Source organism: Ahaetulla prasina, chromosome 2 (genome assembly GCF_028640845.1).
Source record: "Ahaetulla prasina isolate Xishuangbanna chromosome 2, ASM2864084v1, whole genome shotgun sequence".
Taxonomy (NCBI): Eukaryota; Metazoa; Chordata; class Lepidosauria; order Squamata; family Colubridae; genus Ahaetulla; species Ahaetulla prasina.
In genome coordinates, this window is record NC_080540.1 from 175,688,714 (window position 1) to 175,711,461 (window position 22,748).

The following is a 22,748-nucleotide window of genomic DNA, read 5'->3' on the forward strand; positions in this document are numbered from 1 at the left end:
TAAAAGAAATCTCTATGAGCCTAGAGAATCATTGCCAATCTGTAAATACTGCTGAGGGTCTCTGTCTTCAGCAGTATCACTCCTGGCTTCAGGAGGGCAGGCCCAGGACTATTGTATACAGTCTAAAGAAACTCCAGAAACAGTTTCTTTAGGCTGTATTCTGCCTCTTTGTCTTTACTTCTTGCTGTTTGCAGAAAGGCATTCTATGCAAGGGATTGGTCAGTTCTAATGGCATTACTGACCATGCTCTCCCTAGGCAAAAATCAGACATAATGATTGACTGTATGGGCTTTCAACTTTCAGAATTCTGGAAGTTGATCTGCCTTTCTTTAATTGCTGAGGCTGAGAAACTCTGTATTAGTGTTTAGTTTACTAGCTTTAGTGTCAAAACAGATGCAGCCATTTCCTCTCTTGCCCATGGCACTATTCATGAAAATGCAACGATATGTCACTTCCTTCTATCTTTTCAGCTACAGAGGTAGAAAGCATCTAATTCAAAGGCTCCCCATGAGAATCATAGTACAAAGCAGCACTTACATACCTTTACATGATCGATTACAAGAGAAATTGAGACCCACAATAGCTTCAGGTATCGTAATTACTTCTGTTAAATTCTCTTGAACACAAAAGGAAAAAGCAGACTAGTTTTGCACATTAATTCCCTGGGAAATACAAATTAAAATGAAACAAGCTTCCTTTTTCTCGATCTGCTTACTTTCTTAGTAACAACAGCAACTGCACATTTTTATTTGTTGTAGAAATCCAGGAATGGGGATTTTTTTTCTATTAAAGGTAGAACATGAAAAGTTCTCATTCCAATGATACTATCTTCCTCAGCTACTACTATTATTACTTAACATCCTTGCTTGAGTTGTAAATTGATAGCATCCCCAAAACTTTTTAAAATTAGGCCAAGCTACCAATTACAATAATACTGAATTATAGAATCTTTAAAATGACAGTATATATATAACATTTGTAAGTGCCTTTACTTGTACAGTAATTTGGCATATTGCTACAAATTCCAGCAATCCATCCACTTTTGTTATAAGCATGATTTAAGAAACCAACTTTTCCCATTTAATATGAAATCCTGGTTCCCAGTATAGTTATAGTTCTATATATTTACAAAGAAAGGTGTAACTAAGTATCACTAATATACTGGCTACCCAGAACTGTAATAAATGTTTAACAATGTGCTTTTAATAGTGCCAAATCTAATTAGGATACTTTGAAATTAGTTTTTTTTTTACAACAATGAAACATTTTTTCAAATGAAATGGATTCTCAAATGCAGCCACTCTTAGAAAAGGAAAGACATATATTTGTTTGATTCTGTGGCTCCCAAGGACATGGACAGGTTGCTGGGGAGGCTGCATGCCACTACATGTTTACTGGACCCGTGCCCCTCCTGGCTGGTGCTGGCCACTCAGGATGTGACACGAGGCTGGCTCCGGGGTATTATAAATGCTTCTTTGATGGAGGGGGTCTTTCCCGCTGCCTTGAAAGAGGCGGTGGTGAGACCCCTCCTCAAGAAGCCTTCCCTGGACCCAGCTATTTTGGGTAATTATCGTCCAGTCTCCAACCTTCGCTTTGTTGCGAAGGTTGTAGAGAGTGTGGTGGCACGGCAGTTCCCTCAGTACCTGGAGGAAGCTGTCTATCTAGACCCGTTCCAGTCCGGCTTCCGGCCCGGTTATAGCACGGAGACAGCTTTGGTCGCGTTGGTGGATGACCTCTGGAGGGCCAGGATAGGGGTTGTTCCTCTGCCCTGGTCCTGTTGGATCTCTCATCGGCTTTTGATACCATCGACCATGGTATCCTGCTGCGCCGGTTGGAGGGGTTGGGAGTGGGAGGCACCGCTTATCGGTGGTTCTCCTCCTACCTCTCCGACCGGTCGCAGTCGGTGTTGACAGGGGGCAGAGATCGCCGCGAGGCGCCTCACTTGTGGGGTGCCGCAGGGGTCGATTCTCTCGCCTCCTGTTCAACATCTACATGAAGCCGTTAGGCGAGGTCATCAGTGGCTTTGGGGTGAGTTATCATCTGTACGCTGATGATACTCAGCTGTACTTTTCCACCCCAGGCCACCCCAGCGAAGCTGTCAAGTGCTGTCCCGTTGTTTGGAGGCCGACGGGTCTGGATGGGGAGAAACAGACTCAGACTCAATCCATCCAAGACGGAGTGGCTGTGGATGCCGGCATCCCGGTACAGTCAGCTGCAACCGCGGCTGACTGTTGGGGCGAGTCACTGGCCCCAACGGAAAGAGTGCGCAACTTGGGCGTTCTCCTGGATGAACGGCTGTCGCTTGAAGATCACTTGACGGCCGTCTCCAGGAGAGCTTTTACCAGGTTCGCCTGGTCCGCCAGTTGCGCCTTTCTTGACCGGGATGCCTTATGCACGGTCACTCATGCTCTCGCCACTTCTCGACTGGATTATTGCAATGCTCTCTACATGGGGCTACCTTTGAAGTGTACCGGAGACTGCAGTTAGTCCAGAATGCAGCTGCGCTGGTGATTGAGGGTGCACTTGAAGGCCCCCTGTGCGTCACAATCGCTTGGGCTTCGCCAGCGGGCGTCTACTGGCAGTTGTTGGTAGGCTTGGGCCAAGTCTAACTTTGCAAAGACTTGCCCTTGCCCCAAAGAGTGCAATAAGTGTTGCACCACGGAACCGGTAAGCGCTTTTCTGTAAGGCTTTGTTAAGCGTCGCCTTGTAGTCAGCGCAAATTCTAATTGACCCGTCCGGTTTTATGGGGTGACGATTGGCGTCTCCCACCTTGCGTGATCGACTGGCACCAAGATCCCTTGATTAATGAGCTTATCCAGCTCCTTATCAATTTTGGTTTTAGGGCAAAGGACTCTCCTCGCCTTAAGCCTAATGGGGCTACCTGGGGTCTAAGTTGAAGGAAATAGGGGTCCCTTGTACTTGCCCAGGCAGTCCTTGAAGACATCTTGAACTCGTTAAAGAGAATGTCTTTCAGGTTACAGTCACTTGTAGATGCCAGTCACTCCCATGCCCAGGGCACGAAACCAGTCTAGCCCCAACAGGCTGGGCAGAGTTCCTTCGACGATCGTGATGGGCAGGGTCTTTTTATGTGGACCATACTCGACTCGGACGGAGGTGGTCCCTCGAACAGGGATGCGATTCCCCTGGTAGTCGTGCACTCGTAGCCGCTGTGCTTGCAGGTGGCGCTTCGCGACGGGCGGCAGCGGCTTCCCCAGGGTGGCCCAGGACATGAAGGTGGTCGCTGATCCGTGTCTACTTCAAGCCTGCACCGTACTCCCTCGATCTTGGGCTTTGTGAAAATCTTCTTTCCACTTTGGTTGAGGCGCGCCTATAATGACAGTCGTTTGGTTAGACTGCGCTTTCTTGTTTGAACCAATCGCGGGCCGCCTTTCCGGTTCCGCGTTTTGATTGGCCGATTTGAATTTTCGGCGGGAAGGTTGGGCCGCTCTGCAGACCTGAGCTAAGTGCCCTTTCTTCCCACACCGCCGGCATGTTGCGTCTTTAAACCTGCAGCGTTGGCGCTGATGCTGCCCTCCGCAGCTTCCGCACTCGTCACGGTCCTCAATGTCGCGTTTCTCGGTCCGGCAGACCCCTTCCTCCTCCTCGCCCTCACCGTCGGATTCGGACTGAATCTCCTCCTGGTGTACTGGCGTTGGCTTTGAGCTCGCCTTGGATTGAAGAGGCTTTTGCAGGGTCTCTGCTGCTTTAGTAGACATTTCGTGTGCTCTGGCTTCGTCCAGGCGTTGGCTAGTGTCAGGTTGCTCTTGGCTAGCAGCCGTCGCCGCCAGCGGATGTCCTTGACCCCTCGGACGAGTTGCTCGAGTAGCACCTCGTCTAGGTCTCGGTATCCGCAGTCCTTGGGCGCTCTTCTTAGCGGCCATGTAGTCACCGATGGACTGCCCTCCATCTGTCTCGTTCTCCAATTCAAACCGCTGCACGTATTTGGGACGTCGGTGCGAAATGGTTCTTCAGCAAAGTCTGCAGAGTCGGCCACGATACCGATTGTATCGGCGTTGGCTCTGCCAGGCTTCCGCAATCTCGATGACCTCCGGCCCACAATGGCTTAAGAAGTAAGCCCGTTTGCGGTTATCCGGGATCCTGTAGTTCGTTGGCTTCTAGAAAGCTTTCAAACGGGTCATATCGTTCCCATTTCTCCTTGACCGGGTTGTACGGTGCGGGTGGCGTGTTTGCCATTTCCGCGTTTCTGCCCTGAGTTTGCTGGGTTCGGAACTATCGTGCTTCAGCTCGGTTCTGGTTCTCCTTAGCCTCGAGATCCCACCTTCGTCGCCAATGTTAAGTTCGGGAAGTAACGAGGCTGGAGACCAGGGTAGTGACAACAGCTCTTTAATATAGGGTGAACCCAGCAACAGGCTGGGCGAAAACCCTCTCCTTTTATATAGTTCTGTTGGAGGGTTTGACCAATCAGCAACGTGCTGATTTCCCGCTCAAATATTTAAAGGTACAGCATTAATACATAACATTTTGAGTTCAGAAAGAATAGGTTCAGACCCTGATTTCTCCAAGACTGGGTAAAAGAAATCTCTATGAGCCTAGAGAATCATTGCCAATCTGTAAATACTGCTGAGGGTCTCTGTCTTCAGCAGTATCACTCCTGGCTTCAGGAGGGCAGGCCCAGGACTATTGTATACAGTCTAAAGAAACTCCAGAAACAGTTTCTTTAGGCTGTATTCTGCCTCTTTGTCTTTACTTCTTGCTGTTTGCAGAAAGGCATTCTATGCAAGGGATTGGTCAGTTCTAATGGCATTACTGACAATGCTCTCCCTAGGCAAAAATCAGACATAATGATTGACTGTATGGGCTTTCAACTTTCAGAATTCTGGAAGTTGATCTGCGTTTCTTTAATTGCTGAGGCTGAGAAACTCTGTATTAGTGTTTAGTTTACTAGCTTTAGTGTCAAAACAGATGCAGCCATTTCCTCTCTTGCCCATGGCACTATTCATGAAAATGCAACGATATGTCACTTCCTTCTATCTTTTCAGCTACAGAGGTAGAAAGCATCTAATTCAAAGGCTCCCCATGAGAATCATAGTACAAAGCAGCACTTACATACCTTTACATGATCGATTACAAGAGAAATTGAGACCCACAATAGCTTCAGGTATCGTAATTCCTTCTGTTAAATTCTCTTGAACACAAAAGGAAAAAGCAGACTAGTTTTGCACATTAATTCCCTGGGAAATACAAATTAAAATGAAACAAGCTTCCTTTTTCTCGATCTGCTTACTTTCTTAGTAACAACAGCAACTGCACATTTTTATTTGTTGTAGAAATCCAGGAATGGGGATTTTTTTTCTATTAAAGGTAGAACATGAAAAGTTCTCATTCCAATGATACTATCTTCCTCAGCTACTACTATTATTACTTATCATCTTTGCTTGAGTTGTAAATTGATAGCATCCCCAAAACTTTTTAAAATTAGGCCAAACTACCAATTACAATAGTACTGAATTATAGAATCTTTAAAATGACAGTATATATATAACATTTGTAAGTGCCTTTACTTGTACAGTAATTTGGCATATTGCTACAAATTCCAGCAATCCATCCAAGACGGAGTGGCTGTGGATGCCGGCATCCCGCACAGTCAGCTGCAACCGCGGCTGACTGTTGGGGCGAGTCACTGGCCCCAACGGAAAGAGTGCGCAACTTGGGCGTTCTCCTGGATGAACGGCTGTCGCTTGAAGATCACTTGACGGCCGCCTCCAGGAGAGCTTTTACCAGGTTCGCCTGGTCCGCCAGTTGCGCCTTTCTTGACCGGGATGCCTTATGCACGGTCACTCATGCTCTCGACTGGATTATTGCAATGCTCTACATGGGGCTACCTGAAGTGTACCGGAGACTGCAGTTAGTCCAGAATGCAGCTGCTGGTGATTGAGGAGCACCGCTGCTCCCGGTAACACCTCTCCCGCGCAGTCTGCACTGGCTACCTGTGGTCTTCCGGTGCGCTCAAGGTTTTGGTTACCACCTTCAAAGCGCCCATGGCTTAGGGCCCGGTACTTACGGGACCGCCTGCTGTTTCCACATGCCTCCCACCGACCCGCACGCCTCACAGAGAGGGTCTTCAGGGTGCCGCCCGCCAAGCAATGCCGGCTGGCGGCCCCAGGAAGGGCCTTCTCTGTTGGAGCTCCTACTCTGGAACGACCTTCCCCGGTTTGCGCCTAAATATCTGACCTTCGGACCTTTCGCCGGAATTAAAACTTATTTATTCATCCAAGCGGGACTGGACTGATTTTTTAGATTTTTTAAATTTCTAAATTTTAAATTTTAAATTTTTAAATTTTCTGTAATTTTATATGGGGTATTTTAGGTTGGTCAATTTGACGGTTTTAATTCGGCCACTATTGAATAGGTATTTTAAATTGATTTTTAACTTTGTATACTTACTGCTTTTTATCTTGGCTGTACACCGCCCTGAGTCCTTCGGGAGAAGGGCGGTATAAAAGTTTAATTAATAAATAAAAAAATAAAAAAATATTTGCTTCCAATACATGTATGAACTGCCTTTTTTGTTGTTTAAGCACATTTCAGATGCTATATCTGATTTTACGTTTTCTATACCAAGTTCTATCAATCACTAGCCAATGAGTATAATTAATTGATATGATTGATTTCATACCAAAAAGTGCTGAGGAAAAGATTGAATTTTAGTGTGAATTAATCACTTGTAAAAATTGAATTTAAGCGGAGGGCTATTAAAATTAATCCAAGACTGCAAGTTGCTGTCTCCTGCCTTAAGATTTACCTAAAATCAGTATGTCAGAATGCAGACAGCAGCATTCATAACTGGCATTTACAATAGACTCTGGGAGTAAAGAAAGATAATATATTTGAATAGTAAACCATTTTCCATGGATCCAACTAAAATTTAAGGTGTTTCAGAATATGTTGTCCTTCATAGCTCACAAGGGGCTGCTACCTAATATTTAAAACTCACACTACACAGATTCAACTCTTTCTCCTTTATTTGCATCTTTCAAAGAGCTGGAACAGCAAGTGGGTCATGGGAGGGAAATTCCACCCAACCTGATCATGAGCAGCACAAAGTCCCAAATACTTGAGTTATGGTAAACAGAACTAATCACAAGAACCACAAATAAATAAAGGCAATGGGGAGAAAACTATTTGGAATACAGCAGTGTGGGTGCAAAAAGGAATCTCGGTAAAGCAAGGGGAAAAAACATTCAACAAAAATGAGAAAATGTACACCACTTTACATTACAAGATAAGGTTTCTGTCCACTAGAAATGTAAAGGGAATGGTTGTTTTCTTTGAGATATAGCCTCAGCAAACTTCAATGTAGATATTCTCAGCAGTGTGCAAAACACAGGATGTCCATCTCTATCCAGTATGGAAACAATACCTCTATTTACTTAAAGCTTGTCTCCAGGAATATTAGATTGAGGGGAGAAAAATAAGGGGAATTTGAATCAGGGAGTGGCTATACAAGGTAAAGGTCCAGGACCAAGTAGAATTTAGTATATCGTGTTAGGGATTGGGATGATGAGTGATGGAATAGGCAGAATAATGGTATATACAAGCTGGTCACTTTTTTCAATAAAATGAGATTCACGTGAAGTGACCACTATTCTGTCTGGGGCACAGAGATGGTAGGCCCCTTGGGGTCATCAAATCGGTCCATAGTCTTGAGACTCATGATCATGTGGAGGCCATAAGTGAAGATAGCAACAAGAAGCAATGAAGTGAGCAAACCCATCCATATTCCAGGAGAAAAGAAACCAGCACAGTCACTAGCATCAGAAAATGTTTCATTTATCAGCTGGAAGCTTTGGATCTGCAAGGACAGAATGGATTGCATTAGTATTGCAGGCTGCTTTAAATCTCCTTATACCTCATTATTCCCAACAGGATCTTAACAAATTGCATTACTACAGTATATAGAAACAGTTCTAGCCCAGTGTCATTTACAGAGTCTTATCAGAAGTTAGAGGATGTGGGAGATTGGCCTTGATCCCTGGCTACCAATCAGAAAGCAACCATTCTTCTCCCAAATATCAGAATAATTTATTAGAAAGAAAGGTGGTCCATTGATACAAGCACAAAACGAGACATTTCTGGAAAGGTGTGACAGTTTGGCTTTACAAAAGACTGGGGGGTTTCTGTCACTGTTTCAAGCCAGCTAGGATGTATTCTCCCCACTCAGCATACCTGAAATCTCATGATAGTCAGATCCCACTGGGTGGCATTTTTGGCGGGGAACAAGATGCCCCCCAAAGATGGTTCACTGCTGACACAAGCACAGCTGAAGGAATAGTTGGTAGGGGCTGTGATTTGGGTAACATTGAAGACAGCAGGTGGGTCTCCAGGTCTGACCAGTTCCACAGTGTGGAGGACAAACCAGTTCCGCTTAGAAATGGAGTAACTGCCATTTGTCATTAGAAAACTGTGAAGAGAGAAAAAAACCAAGAGGAGGGAGGCAAGGGGAGAGGGGGAGGGAGAGGGGAGGAACAAAATAAGTAAAAATAGCCTGGATAGTTCTTTAAACCTTAGTAATAACCACTAGTAATCCTCTGAGTCAATGCTTGAATTAAACTAGCCCAAAACTGCCTAGTCATGGCAGGTTCCATATCTAATATAGATATCACATATCTTATATTCATTAAAACACTTTGTCTCCCAGTTTACATGGGATTTCTAAAAATGCCTTAAAAGGTTCATCAAGCCTTAATACTTCTGCTAAAAGAGAAAGGATGGGCTGGCATCTTCTTGAGACTCAGGATCACATTTAATATTTGTGTGTGCGTGTGTAAGGGCTCCAATGGAAAACATTGGCTCATATATATATGGATTGAATCAGGATGTTCTGCTTTTTCTCCATTTTTTTTTTTGGAGGACACTTACCTAGTAGGAAGTTGCATATTTTCGAAGTATTAAGTCTAGTTTAATAAAGAGATTATTTCTGTATATTGCCCCCTCAAAATGGTAGGTAACCATGCCACCATTTGGCTATTGTAGTAAAAAAGGGCTTTAAAGACGAAGATCTGGGCCAAGCTGAATTCTTGATGTCCACACAGTTTTCTTGGAAGTCATGTGGGGTGGATAAGAATAACTTAAGGCTCTCTTTCTCTATGAGACCTCAGGAGCAACATTGGAAAAACTGCACACAAAATCTAAGGAACAACTCTGCAGTAGATAGAGAACAACCTGGTGATTTAACTCCCAGATTGAAAAAGACAAGTAACAACTGGTAAAATATATGCTGCTCTAAGAACAGGACCTCAGAAACTGTGCCAACTTTACCTGATTTTTAACTGTTTCCCATTTATATTTTGATATTTCAGTACCAATCTATGGAGAGAAAGCAGAGTTAGTTTTATTTATTTAACTAGCCCCAAACCACACATTCCCTCTCTATATTTAGTAAAGACTTACATAACCTTCACATTTAGCTAATGCAGACCAAGCTTTAAGTATGATTCTAACATAGGTAGTCTTTGATTTATGACCACAATGGAGCCTGGAATTTCAGTCCTAAATTGTAGTTGCGTCGAGGCATGTAACCAGATTTGATTTTACAACTATTTTTATGAAAGTGGCCATTAAGCAAACCATGTGGTTAAGTGAATCAAGCTTATCCAATGTTGTTTTTTGCTGTTTTCTGATGGCAAAAGGGTGGATGGGGTGAGATGCGGCAGTTGCAACTTTGAGAATGGTTCGTAAGTAGCTTTTTAAAAATCCATTGTAACTTGCATCATTAAACAACCAGTTGTAAGTGGAGGACTACCTGTATGTCATTTTAGAATTTGGCATGGCACAGAAAAATCCCAGAGGTTATTTCCTTTGAAGTGAGTGAGTGTGTGTGTGTTTACATCTCACTCATAATCTGTAAAATCTGAGAGAACCTGGGGGCAAAATGCAGGCAGTTGCCGATATGAGGCAAAATAGAGCAATTGTAATGATATAGGAAAGCCAGAATTTAGGATCCTCCACACCCCCTAACTAGCAGAAACAGAATCACATCAAATGTTTAGATTGACATGCCAGCTTGAATGATTCGAAGGTGAATCTTGTCATTTGTAAAAGCGCACACAACTTGCGCCTCCAACTCCTAGCAGCCAGCAACTTTCCACCCCACCTATACATATTTTCCTCAACAGCTCATATTATCCCATCATTAGACCCCCCCCACACACACACCATCCTCACAGCCCTTGCCCCAACTTACTTAGAAGCACTGGAATTCCATTCAGAATCTTGCACATTAACCACAGCATTAGGCCCAAAGGTTAAATTGGTTAGGTCAAACAGTGTGTTGTTGATGGTCACCGATAAATTGCTGGCCCAAAAGAGTATATTTGCGGTCCCATTTGTGGGGTAACGAACAGGTGCAAATGCTGTCTCTTTCTGAAGCAGCTGTCTCCCTAGCTTCTCTGGAGCCACGTCAGAAACATCCCGGAGAACCTACAGGGGAATTTTCCCTTCTTCATATGCTATATAATACAACCAGTGTTTCCCAAGACAGTTTACAAACAGAATTATAATACTATATATAAAAAACCCCACCAAAAGTCACTTTATCAAAGAGTGGAGAGGAAAAAATAAAGGTGGAGAGAATGCAATGGGGCAGAAAAGACAAGGTTTGCAGACAAGGATATAGCTCCCTCTGCTCGCCAATATTAGCCCTCCAAAAGTTGCTATCAAAGTGTTGTGTCTTGTCCGCTCTCACCGCAGCCGGGGTCTGCTTATCTGCTCCCGAACACGGAGGAATGTATGCCTCCCGGCCCCAGTCCTGGCTCCATGCCCAGACAAGCTGCAGAGGAGGGGGCACCTCCCGGTCCCAGCCCTGGCTCCATGCCCAAGCAGGCTGCAGAGGAGGGAGCATCCCCCGGCCCCAGCCCTGGCTCCATGCCCAGGCAAACGGAGCAGCTAGACCCCTCCCCCTCCCCCTCAGCATGTGAGCCTGAGGAAAGTTTACTTCCAACAGCTGATTGGAGTGACCCTCGCATCAGAAGATTGGATAGGCGGAGGCAACAGAAGGAAGGGAGGGGCAGGCCTTAATGAGTGCTGAGTCATGGAGCCACACCCCATGGCCTATATAAAGGATCTGCTTTCTGGCAGTCTCTGAGTCAGGCAAAGTCGAACTTATCTTGCTGAAGTCACTTACTGGTCTCCTGCCTGCACTGAGGACTTTGCTAGGACTTTGGGCAGAGCTGCAGAGGCAAGCCTGATTCGGATTTCCCTGACCCGGCCGTCAGCGGAGGAGTGGGACACAACACAAAGTATAAATTTTATAGCAATGGCAAGGAACAAATTATCAAGTATTAAAGGAGTAATCACATTCCTGCTACTGAATGTAAATGAATGTTTAAATTGATGTTGCTTGGCTCACTCACTCCTTATAGCACAGGTTCTAGAAGAGGTTGAAGAGGTCACGGGGAGCTCTCCGGTACCTCAGAAACAATTGCTTTAGAGAACCAGATTAGTGCAATGGTTTAGGAGCCGGGCTAGAAACAGGAGACCATGTTCTCTTCCGGTCTTAAGCACAGATGACTTTGGATCAGCTGCTTTCTCTGAGTTCAACCTACGTCACAGAGTTATTAGTGTAAGGAAAGCAAGAGGGAGTATTATGTAGCATGAACTGTATATAATGAAGGCACAATATAAAGCTGGTAAGCAGGTAAATAAATTCTCCCAGATATCCACACAGGGATCCATTTTCTTTGGCAGAATCCAATTTGGATTGGATTCTTTGGAAAATTTTGCTTTGGCAGAATCCAATTTAACTCAGCTTCTCTTACTGCTATAGTTCTTTTAGACAAAAAGTCTAATATTTTAAAAAGAGTCCTGAAACCCTTTTTGTTGTCTTCCTCATTTCACCGTACCTTTGTGTATAATTTAATTATCACTATGTTTTACTTTTCTTTAACATTTGTAATGTGAACCGTGCGCCTATTATTATCAAGCTGTCTCAGAATCAAAGGCAGCCAATTGATGTGATTAAAGACAACAATATATTCCCAGGAACTGGGGAGGAGAGCAAGAAGAGCAACTACAGGGCAATCAGAAGGACCGTGTACCCTGGAAGGCCGCAGAGCAGTCAGGATGGCTGTGTAGGGAATATCCTCTGAATGAAGAGCGCTCAAAACCTGCCCCAGGATCTCATCTGCAAGAAGACATTTTGTTAGAAGGAAAAAAAAAACCTGAAGGCTAAAGCCCAGGCATACAGTGGGGTAAAAAAGTATTTAGTCAGCCACCAGTTGTGCAAGTTCTCCCACTGAAAAAGATGAGAGGGGCCTGTAATTGTTATCATAGGTATACCTCAACTAGGAGAGACAACATGAGAAAACACATCCAGAAAATCACATTGTCTGATTTGTAACAAATTTATTTGCAAATTATGGTGGAAAATAAGTATTTGGTCAATATCAAAAGTTCATCTCAATACTTTGTTATATATCCTTTGTTGGCAATTACAGAGGTCAAACGTTTTCTGTACGTCTTCACAAGGTTTTCACACACTGTTGCTGGTATGTTGGCCCATTCCTCCATGCAGATCTCCTCTAGAGCAGTGATGTTTTGGGGCTGTCGCTGGGCAACACGGACTTTCAACTCCCTCCAAAGGTTTTCTATGGGGTTGAGATCTGGTGACTGGCTAGGCCACTCCAGGACCTTGAAATGCTTCTTACGGAGCCACTCCTTCGTTGCCCAGGCGGTGTGTTTAGGATCATTGTCATGCTGAAAGACCCAGCCAGGTTTCATCTTCAATGCCCTTGCTGATGGAAGGAGGTTTGCACTCAAAATCTCACGATACATGGCCCCATTCATTCTTTCCTTTACATGGATTAGTCGTCCTGGTCCCTTTGCAGAGAAACAGCCCCACAGCATGATGTTGCCAACCCCATGCTTCACAATAGGTATGGTGTTCTTTGGATGCAACTCAGCATTCTCTCTCCTCCAAACACGACGAGTTGAGTTTCTACCAAACAGTTCTACTTTGGTTTCATCTGACCATATGACATTCTCCCAATCCTCTTCTGCATCATCCAAATGCTCTCTAGCAAACTTCAGATGGGCCCGGACATGTACTGGCTTAAGCAGGGGGACATGTCTGGCACTGCAGGATCTGAGTCCCTGGCGGTGTAGTGTGTTACTGATGGTAGCCTTTGTTACGTTGGTCCCAGCTCTCTGCAGGTCATTCACTAGGTCCCCATGTGTGGTTCTGGGATATTTGCTCACCGTTCTTGTGATCATTTTGACCCCACGGGGTGAGATCTTGCATGGAGCCCCAGATCGAGGGAGATTATGAGTGGTCTTGTATGTCTTCCATTTTCTAATTATTCCTCCCACAGTTGATTTCTTCACACCAAGCTGCTTGCCTGTTGCAGATTCAGTCTTCCCAGCCTGGTGCAGGTCTACAATTTTGTTTCTGGTGTCCTTCGACAGCTCTTTGGTCTTCACCATAGTGGAGTTTGGAGTGTGACTGTTTGAGGTTGTGGACAGGTGTCTTTTATACTGATAACAAGTTCAAACAGGTACCATTAATACAGGTAATGAGTGGAGAACAGAGGAGCCTCTTAAAGTAGAAGTTACAGGTCTGTGAGAGCCAGAAATCTTGCTTGTTTGTTGGTGACCAAATACTTATTTTCCACCATAATTTGCAAATAAATTCGTTACAAATCAGACAATGTGATTTTCTGGATGTGTTTTCTCATGTTGTCTCTCCTAGTTGAGGTATACCTATGATGACAATTACAGGCCTCTCTCATCTTTTTCAGTGGGAAAACTTGCACAACTGGTGGCTGACTAAATACTTTTTTACCCCACTGTAAATACCACCCCACCCGCCCCAGAAAAGCAAGCAGCACTTTTTGCCTTCTTTGAATCTGGCTCAACCTGCATGCCTGCTCTTTACTTCCCTGCTTCACATATAGCTGCTGCTGTCCCTTGTCAGTGAGAATTTGCCTTGAGACTAACTTATGCATAAGCTAGTCTATAGAGCAAAAAGCAAACGGCTGTTAAGAGTTCCACAAAGCTGGCTGCTGTAAACTAAACACTGGTAGTCCTTGACTTACAACCATAACTAGGACCACAATTTCTGTTGCTAAGCAAGATGGTTGTTAAGTGAGTCATGTCCCATTTTACAATACGTTGTGCCACAGTTGGTAAGCAAATCACTGCAGCTGCTATGTGAATCACATGCTTGTTAAGCGAATCTGGCTTCCCCACTGACTCTACTTGTTGGAAGCCAGCTGAGAAATCGCAAATTGTGATCACATGACCCCAAGATGCTGCAACCATTGTATATGCTTGCTGGTTGCCAAGCACCTGAATTTTGATCATGTACTGTGGGGGATGTTGTGACGGTCATAAGCAGGAGGATTGGTCCCAAGTCACTTTCTTCAGCATCATCGTAACTTTGAATGGTCGCTAAACAAATGGCTGTAGGTCAAGAATACCTGTACGAGCTGATCCTAAAACCAGAATCAAGGACATTTCAAGCAGATTAGCTTTGTAGGTCTGCCTGAAATGCCATCAGAAGCCATTCTTCCCCAGTGAGATTTTCAAGGTGTTGCTTACCATTGCTGGTCAAAACTTCCTTTGGGGCCATAAGACTAGAGCTGGAGAAGAAAGGAGGGGGAGAGAGGAAGAAAAAGATTACAGCTTGTTAACAGAAAAGTCTCCAGTCTCCCTTTCTGTGAATCTAGATTCTTTCATTTGACAGATAGTTCTCGACTTAGAACATTTCATTTAGTGACCGTTCAAAGTTACTATGGCCCTAAAAAAAAGTGACTTAGGGACCATTTTGCATACTTCTGATCATTGAAGCATCCCCATGGTCATGTGATTTACATTTGGATGCTTGACCACTGACTCATATTTATGAGGGTTGCAGTATCCCGGGTCATGTGATCATCTTTTGTGAACTTCTGACAAGCAAAATCAATGGGAAAGCCGGATTCACTTAACAATGGTGTTACTAATTTAACAACTGCACTGATTCACTTAACAATGTGGCAAAAAAGTTGTAAAATGGGGCAAAACTCACTTAACAAATGTCTCACTTAGCAACATAAACTTTGGGCTCGGTTGTGGTCGTAAGTCAAGGACTACCTGTAGTTATCAATGTAGTTGGAAAGAAAAAGTTTAGCCTAGATTTCCAGTAGCCGCATTCTTCTCACTACCTCATATAGAGTCCAGATCAGCCTTCTGAGACTGTGCAGTGGAGAACAACTGAAAAATGTGAAGGAAGTATGACATGCATGTGTCCTGATAGGTATGGGGAAGAAGGCAAAGGGGAAAGTACAAAAGGTGAAATACCAAGATAAGCTACACAGAGGGGAAATAGGAACTGCAAAGTAAGTTGGGAGAAGTTGACTTTGGGGGAAATGAATACTATGCGCTGGATCCACAAGAGCAAGAAACAGTAACATGTAATGATCAATAGGAAGTTGCTGCTCATATAAAGGATTGGAAAACTGACTGGGGAAAAGATATGAGAGAGCCATTCACAGCCCTGAGATAGAGGGAAGGATGTGAAAGAAATTCGAAATAACTTAGGCTTGGGTTAGTATAAGATGGAACAGAGAAAAACTTGAACAAGCTTTCAAGATTGTTGTCAGCCCTTTGGAGTAGGCCAAGTCAAGAAATAGGCAAGGCAAACTCCTGAAAGCTCTTTCCAATTTCATACCAAACAAAATCAAGGTGGGGTTATTTTGAGGTCATTTCTCCTGCTTTCTTTTTTTTTCAGGACTGGGTAACCTTATTCTTATTCTCTCATGCCTTCCCCAAAGAGGTCAATGCATTCCTTTATCACCTGCACCCTGCAATATCTGTGTGCGCATTTGCGCAAGAGGGAGGATATTACAGTAACCAAAAAAAAGGACTACAAGACTGAATACCTACCCAGTGGTATAAGGCAATCGCACCATCAGTAAGGCAGGAAGGCTGGCATTGAGTCGCAGCTCCTGCAAGGTGTTCTGGTCCACGTGAAGAGGTGAAACGCCCAGTTTGGCCTTCAAAAAGGCAGGCACAGCACCAGCTGCAAACCAATCGACAGAAGGAAGCACCAAGGAAGCGGGAGCTGTTCCTAAGGCATTCTGATGGGAAGGAATGAAATAGTCGGTTCTATGCCCAACAGTGTATGTTCTTACGTTGTTAATAAAAGGATGGGTACTTTTTCATTATTTTGAGCTGCCACAGTGCATCTTTTAGTGCTATAATATTTTGCTTTTCAACAGCTACTGACCTGATTTCAATCCAAGCCATGGCCAGAGTTTACTTGAATATTCAGCATTCTAGTCTAATATTTCAGCATTACAGGTAGACCTTGACTTACAACTGGTGGCTTAGTGGCCATTTGAAGTTAAAATGGACCCATAAAAAAAACCCATGACCTGGATTCAAAGTCAAGACACCTCCATGGTCACATGACCAAACTTTGGGAACTTGGCAACAGGACTGCATTTATGGTTGTCTGCAGCATCCCATGGTCACATGATCACATTTTATGGCGTTTTTCCCCAAAAGTGGCAATTACTTCTGGGTTTTATCAAAACTGCACCATAGCAAATAATGGATTCACTTAATGACCATGTTTATGACTGCCACATAAAAGGTCATAAAATTAGGTTGGTTAAGTCACCATGGGCAGGCTCCATTGCGGTCGTAACTCAAGGACTTTGTGTATCATAGATAATTCTAAAATTACATATTTTTCCTAGAATTTAAGAATTAAATGTAGATTAATGGTCAGAGGCCAAATGCATCCTCCCCCAAATTCAATAGTTACCACAGCCCATTTTTCATTTATTACCAGGATCTGGCAAGAAATCACATCAACAATTTTCAGTGACTGTCTATAAACAGCCTATTGTTGCATGAAAGGGTTAAGGTTAGGAAAAGAAGGGATAAACAAAACATTTAGGACCTTTTAAAGCTTCCATTTGTAATTTACAGTCTGAAATAAATAGCATTGGTATTAAAGTACAAGGCTTTCATTTGTCCTTGTATATATTCCAGCTTATTTATACAAACACATACGTGGAAAATTGTTGATTACTTTTACATGATTTTGAATTTCATACATAGGAAAACTGAACAGTAGATAGGAAACAGCTCCTTATTGGGCCTAAATCTGAGTATCTCCCCATTTTAAGAGACCTTTACCCGTTCACTAGGCTGAATAAGTACCGTATATACTCGAATATAAGCCGATCCGAGTATAAGCCGAGGTCCCCAATTTTACCCCAAAAAACTGGGGTAAACTGGGGACTCGAGTATAAGCCGAGGGAGGGAAATGAGGCAGCTACCGGTCAGGGAAAGCCTCCCTCCCTCAGCCGAGAAGGCTGGCGGCTTCCCCGCCCCGCCCTCTCACTGCACCGGCAGGGCTTCCCCGCGCTAATGCAAAAGCCCGCCAAGTTTGCACCATCCGGTATAATGTGAAAAAAAGAAGAAAAAAACTGAGTATAAGCCGATCCGAGTATAAGCCGAGGGGACGTTTTTCAGCACAAAAAACGTGCTGAAAAACTCGGCTTATACTCGAGTATATACGGTAATTAGATTTTAAGACTATAGCTAGAATTCAAATCAAATCTGCATGTTATTTCTTTTCCTTCTTAAAAAGCTCAAGACTGCTAGGAAAAGTTTTCTCTCTCCCCAATTAACATTTTCTCTCACACATAATTTGTTACAAGATTAGCCTGGGGAGGGTTTGCAAGCTATACAATTTAGAGAGAATATAAATGCAGCTCTCAGGAGATCCTGATCAAACATACTTAAAATAAAACACACCAGCGGTCCTGCTACTTTTTTATTAAACAAAACCCCCAAACGGTTTCTCTTCCTTTTTCGTTTTATTTAATACAGTGGAATGACCTATTTTTCTGGCTTCCAGTCCCTTGCTGCCACATGTTTAAGAAACAAGAAACCATTCCAGCATATAGTACAAACCCAAAAGGAAAAGAAAAAAAATTGTAACTGGACACAATGGAAATGTTAATTCTATGACTGTATTTTTAAGATCCTCTTTTTACTACTTCTTGGAAGCAGCAATGGAAAAACACTCATAATGAAACTCAATTCAAGGAGCTCCACTCAGACTTCAGATGCAAAGGCTAAACATCCATCCTGAAATAATTAAACAAGTGCATTGTATCTGAGGAAGTCCAGCTAATGCTGTCAAATATATGTTAATTTTCAAGTTGATTTTATCTCACTCATGAGTTTTATGACACTACACAATTGGAATAATTAACATAACTTGACATAATTTAAGCTTTAACAGACATTCAGGAGCAATGGATCCCCCTTCTCCCAATCAGTACCTTAAATAAGATTTCTCTCTCTCTCCGTATACAATTATGCATATACATACACAGAGATATATGTTGATGTACACAAATACATGCACAGTAAGAGAAATAGGTGATGCAGCATAATTTATAACTCTCAATTATTCTCGCTCACCTCCAGATTGGGGAAGGCGCTATCTGGCTTATTTCCAAATACTCCACCATACGCTGTGAAATCCTCAATGCTAAGCTGTAAGGGAAGACAAATGGTTTTAAACCTCCCTGTGAACAACAGGGCTTTGTGAGCAGCACTTTTAACATTTTATATTCTGACAAGGTCATCTTGATTTTAGTTCAAACCTACAGAACAGATCAGAAGAAAAAAAGGGCAAAAGGAGCTTTCAACAGATGCTGCTGCTGCTGCTCCAGTTTAGGGAGAACCCACATTATTATTTTCTTAGCATGTTAATATGGGAAGGAGAAGAGAAATACCCCACCCTACAGCACTGGCCAACAAAGATCCTGATAAACGTAGTGAAGAAGTAATCAAATGTCACAATCACAAGGTTCCCATTAAACATGACTAAGCTAAAGAAGCTTCCTTTTATTGCCATGTGCACTCTCAAGAAACAGGAAGCTTTCCCCACCACACACATACTCTGAATCCCCAAAAGAACCAAAATCAGTATACAGACAATGAAACCCATACCACAGTATTAATTAACTATTTGTAAAATGGTTATTTCCAAAAGACTTTTCTACTCCCATAGGTTATAATAGGAAGGATTTAGGAGTCTACAAGAACAGGCCAGCATGCAACCACTGGCAAGAAGTGACATAAATACAACGAAGAAGCCTGTCTCCATAACTTACTTTCTCCTGAAGGAACAGCAATACATTGTGAGGGCCACCGTCTACTGCTGAGTCCAGTAAAGATGCGAGCTGAGCTTCTGTCACCACATGACCCTCATGTGGAGCTGCCAAAGGGGACCATAAGGAGCTGTGCTCACAAGACAGAGGGGAAAAAAGTCAGAAAAGCTACACTTTTCTTTCACAGGGACTTTTATCTTTCTCTTACAGTATCACAGTCTTTTTCCAGCCTGCTGTGTACTGGACTTCAACACCCAAACAAATCTCAGACTGCCTACTGGTAGGACGTTATAAGCACTGACGGTCAACACGACACCAGTTTAGGGAATGAGGCTGACACAGATAGAAAATGCATGATTAAAATTAGCATTTCGCCCACCACAAGCCAAAAAGAAAGGCTCTGTGAGCTTTTAGGTTCAATATTTGGCAACCTGCTCAGTTTGTACAAGTATTGCATATCAACTGGCTTAATCCCATCTGCTCATTTAGAAAATTCCTCTAGTTTGAGTTGCAGCAACAGTAAGATGAGAATGTTTAGCAGCCATGATAAAAGACCAAAATAATAGGTTACTGTATCTTTTATGTACAGCCATGTTTTATTCTAAAAAGTAAGTCTTTTTGAGGGGAGAAAAAAAATCTCATGTCAACACATTCACACAGAATTTTTAAAATATAATGGCACCTAATTTGTCAAAGTCTCAAAAATATTAAGTATTTAAGTAGAGGTGTAAGTAGAAACCCCATCACATCACCCGGTTTATTTGTTTATTTTTGCATTAGCTTTTTTTAAATATGCCCCTTTACTAATTGCAATTGGTCACAATACAATTATATCACACAAGGCAAGGACAACAATAACACAAAAGGAAATATAATCAAATGGGGGCAATGTGTTTTTTAAAAAAGGAGAGGAAATTATGAAGAATGTAGATTCTGATTGATATATCAAAATGAAAATTATGGAAAGGAGAATGGAAAAACCAATGTGGAAAGTCTTCTCCTATACCTAAAAACTGATGGAAATAAATTCTTCTAAGGGTGTGGAATATTCTTTTTCTGTACATTGCAATACAGATGGAAAAAACCCTATAGCTCTTGAAGTCCTCCTTGAAGAATCAAACTTTACTGATTACTTTAGTAAAAAAGCCATTATATGTAAGTCAAATACTCTGCCCATGTGGTATCAGAAATGTCACATTGGCACCTTGGAACTAAGACATAAGTTGTAAACAATACTTTTGCCAAAGTTACAGTCTCCTTGGTAGAAACGATTAATACCACAAAAATTAAGCTATTCATTACCTCAGTTCCCCTTAACCCCATAGCACCTTTAGAACCATTTTTCACCCTATACTAAAAACACACATCTCAAGAGTTCCAAAATCTGAAGCACACTGCAGTTCAAAGCAGACTATTGTATTTCAAAATATTCTTCCAGGGCTATATAGCAAAAGGGGGGATTTCTTATTGTTCCCACAAATAGTAATCCCCGCTTTGCATTGAGGAAACACAAAATTACACTCAGGGACCCATTTCACTCACAATCCTGAGCCACAGTAACTAAGTACTGAATCATCTGCGATCGTGATACCCTCTCATACGTTTCCCAGAATTGCACACATGCAGGAGTGAGACCCTCTCATGCATTTCCCAGAATTGCACGCATCTGGAGTGAGACCTCTCATACATTTCCCAGAATTGCTCGCATGCAGGAGACCCTCTCATACGTTTCCCAGAACTGCAGCAAATCAAGACTCGTCTCCAGACAATGCTCAAGGGGGATACGAATAAATACATGCGTTTGCAGCATGGGTGTTTTGCATCTCGGGAACTTTAATGGTTTAAAATATTCGTAAGGTGTAGATAAAGGGAACGATCCCTCACATCCAGGACATAAACTGTTTCAACTCCTGCCCTCAAAACTATGCTATAGAGCATTGCACACCAGAACAACTAGACACAAGAACAGTTTTTTCCCGAAGGCCATCACTCTGTTAAACAAATAATTCCCTCAACACTGTCAAACTATTTACTAAATCTGCACTATTAATCTTCTTGTCATTCCCATCACCCATCTCTTTCCACTTATGACTGTATGACTGTAACTTTGTTCTGGTAATCCTTATGGTTTATATTGATATTGATTATTCCTGATTGCTTATTTGTACCCTATGCTTATCATTAAGTGTTGTATCATTAAGTGTTACATTTGTACCCTATGACCATCATTTGTGTTGTAAATGTTGTACCTTGATGAAGGTATCTTTTCTTTTATGTACACTGAAAGCATATTTTTATTTTATTTATTTATTTATTTATTTTGTCACAACAATATATATAAGCATCACATAAAAAGATTATATAGTATATAAACATATATATGAGGTAATATAAGGAAGTATAAGCATATATATATAAGAAGAAAAAAAGAAACAAGCAAACAATAGGACAGGAACGGTAGGCAGGTGCTCTTATACACGCCCCTTATAGTCCTTTTAGGAATGGGGTGAGGTCAATAGTAGAAAGTTTTTGGTTAAAGCTTTTGGGATTATGGGAAGAGACCACAGAGTCAGGTAATGTGTTCCAAGCACTGATAACTCTGTTACAGAAGTCATATTTTCTGCAATCTAGATTAAAGCGGTTAACATTAAGTTAACATATGCACCAAGACAAATTCCTTGTGTGTCCAATCACACTTGGCCAATAAAAATTCTATTCTATTCTATTCTATGCGGAGGAACAAAACAAAAATAAAAGACTCGGGTGGCTATCCACGCAAAGCAATCTCAAGTCCATCCCTTCGCCGGCTTCGATCCCCCGTGACTCTAATCCCCATGACCTCAATTACCCGCGTAGACTATTTCAGAGTCCCGCATACCTGTGACTCGACCAAGCGAGCAAGGGCACCTGTCCCGTATGTGCGGCCACCAGCCCCAGGCTCAGCAGCAAAACCCCAGCAACCCACCGCAACGCCATCTTCCTTCCTGTTCCCTTCACGGATGGTTCTTCTCCGGCTTTCCCGGCGTCGCTGCAGCCAATCAGAACCCGGAAGGCTGTTACCGGGATTAGGGGAACATCCATTTAGAGGAAGAGGCGGGACCTTCAAGAGCCAATGGGGATTTTCGTTAGGCCGCCTGATACTTCCTTTCGCGGGGTTGGGAGTCTCTTCCCAGTTCAGCCAAATTCGATTTTGACTGTTTATATTAAAGTCCGTAATCTCTTTGAAGAAGACTTTGGGTCAGCCGGGTTGATGATGATAATGATGATGATCTCTTACTCATTAAACGTGAAACTCAGTCAACTGAACATTTAAAAATCTATCACAAATACCATTGACGGGCGCTGATGGTTGATTTTTTATTTTTATTTATTTTATTTGTCGCAACATTATATATAAGCATAAGCATGAAATAACTATACGATATATAAGCATATATATAACCATAAGTATGTAATAACTATATGAAATTGTATACAGTCAAAGGGAACATTAGGACAGGAACGGTAGACATGCTGGTGCTCTTATGCACGCCCCTTACAGACCTCTTAGGAATGGGGTGAGGTCAATAGTAGATAGCCTTTGGTTAAAGCTTTGGGGATTTTGGGAAG

At 42.7% G+C, this 22,748-nt stretch overlaps 1 protein-coding gene across 1 annotated transcript; it reads right to left on the minus strand.

Annotated features, from left to right (window-relative positions):
* Positions 1-6,965: 6,965 nt before the first annotated feature.
* ATP6AP1 (ATPase H+ transporting accessory protein 1) lies at positions 6,966-22,235 on the minus strand. The gene is made up of 10 exons (XM_058171295.1): positions 22,018-22,235; positions 19,143-19,269; positions 18,445-18,519; positions 15,883-16,076; positions 14,557-14,597; positions 12,057-12,142; positions 10,205-10,440; positions 9,280-9,327; positions 8,188-8,422; positions 6,966-7,813 (listed from the first exon to the last, which is right to left on the minus strand). The coding sequence occupies exons 1-10, from the start codon at positions 22,218-22,220 to the stop codon at positions 7,604-7,606; spliced, it is 1,455 nt and encodes a 484-aa protein (XP_058027278.1). The 5' UTR covers positions 22,221-22,235; the 3' UTR covers positions 6,966-7,603.
* Positions 22,236-22,748: the final 513 nt, after the last annotated feature.

Bases quoted from the DNA above. Each gene is read 5' to 3' on its own strand.
- ATP6AP1 (XM_058171295.1), bottom strand. From the start codon at position 22,220: ATGGATGTTCCCCTAATCCCGGTAACAGCCTTCCGGGTTCTGATTGGC. The intron at 14,598-15,882 runs GTAGGTATTCAG...TTTCTTCTCCAG, and splicing joins CGATTGCCTTATACCACTGG to CTCTAGTCTTATGGCCCCAA. The intron at 7,814-8,187 runs GTATGCTGAGTG...CTGTCCTTGCAG, and splicing joins TGACTATCATGAGATTTCAG to ATCCAAAGCTTCCAGCTGAT.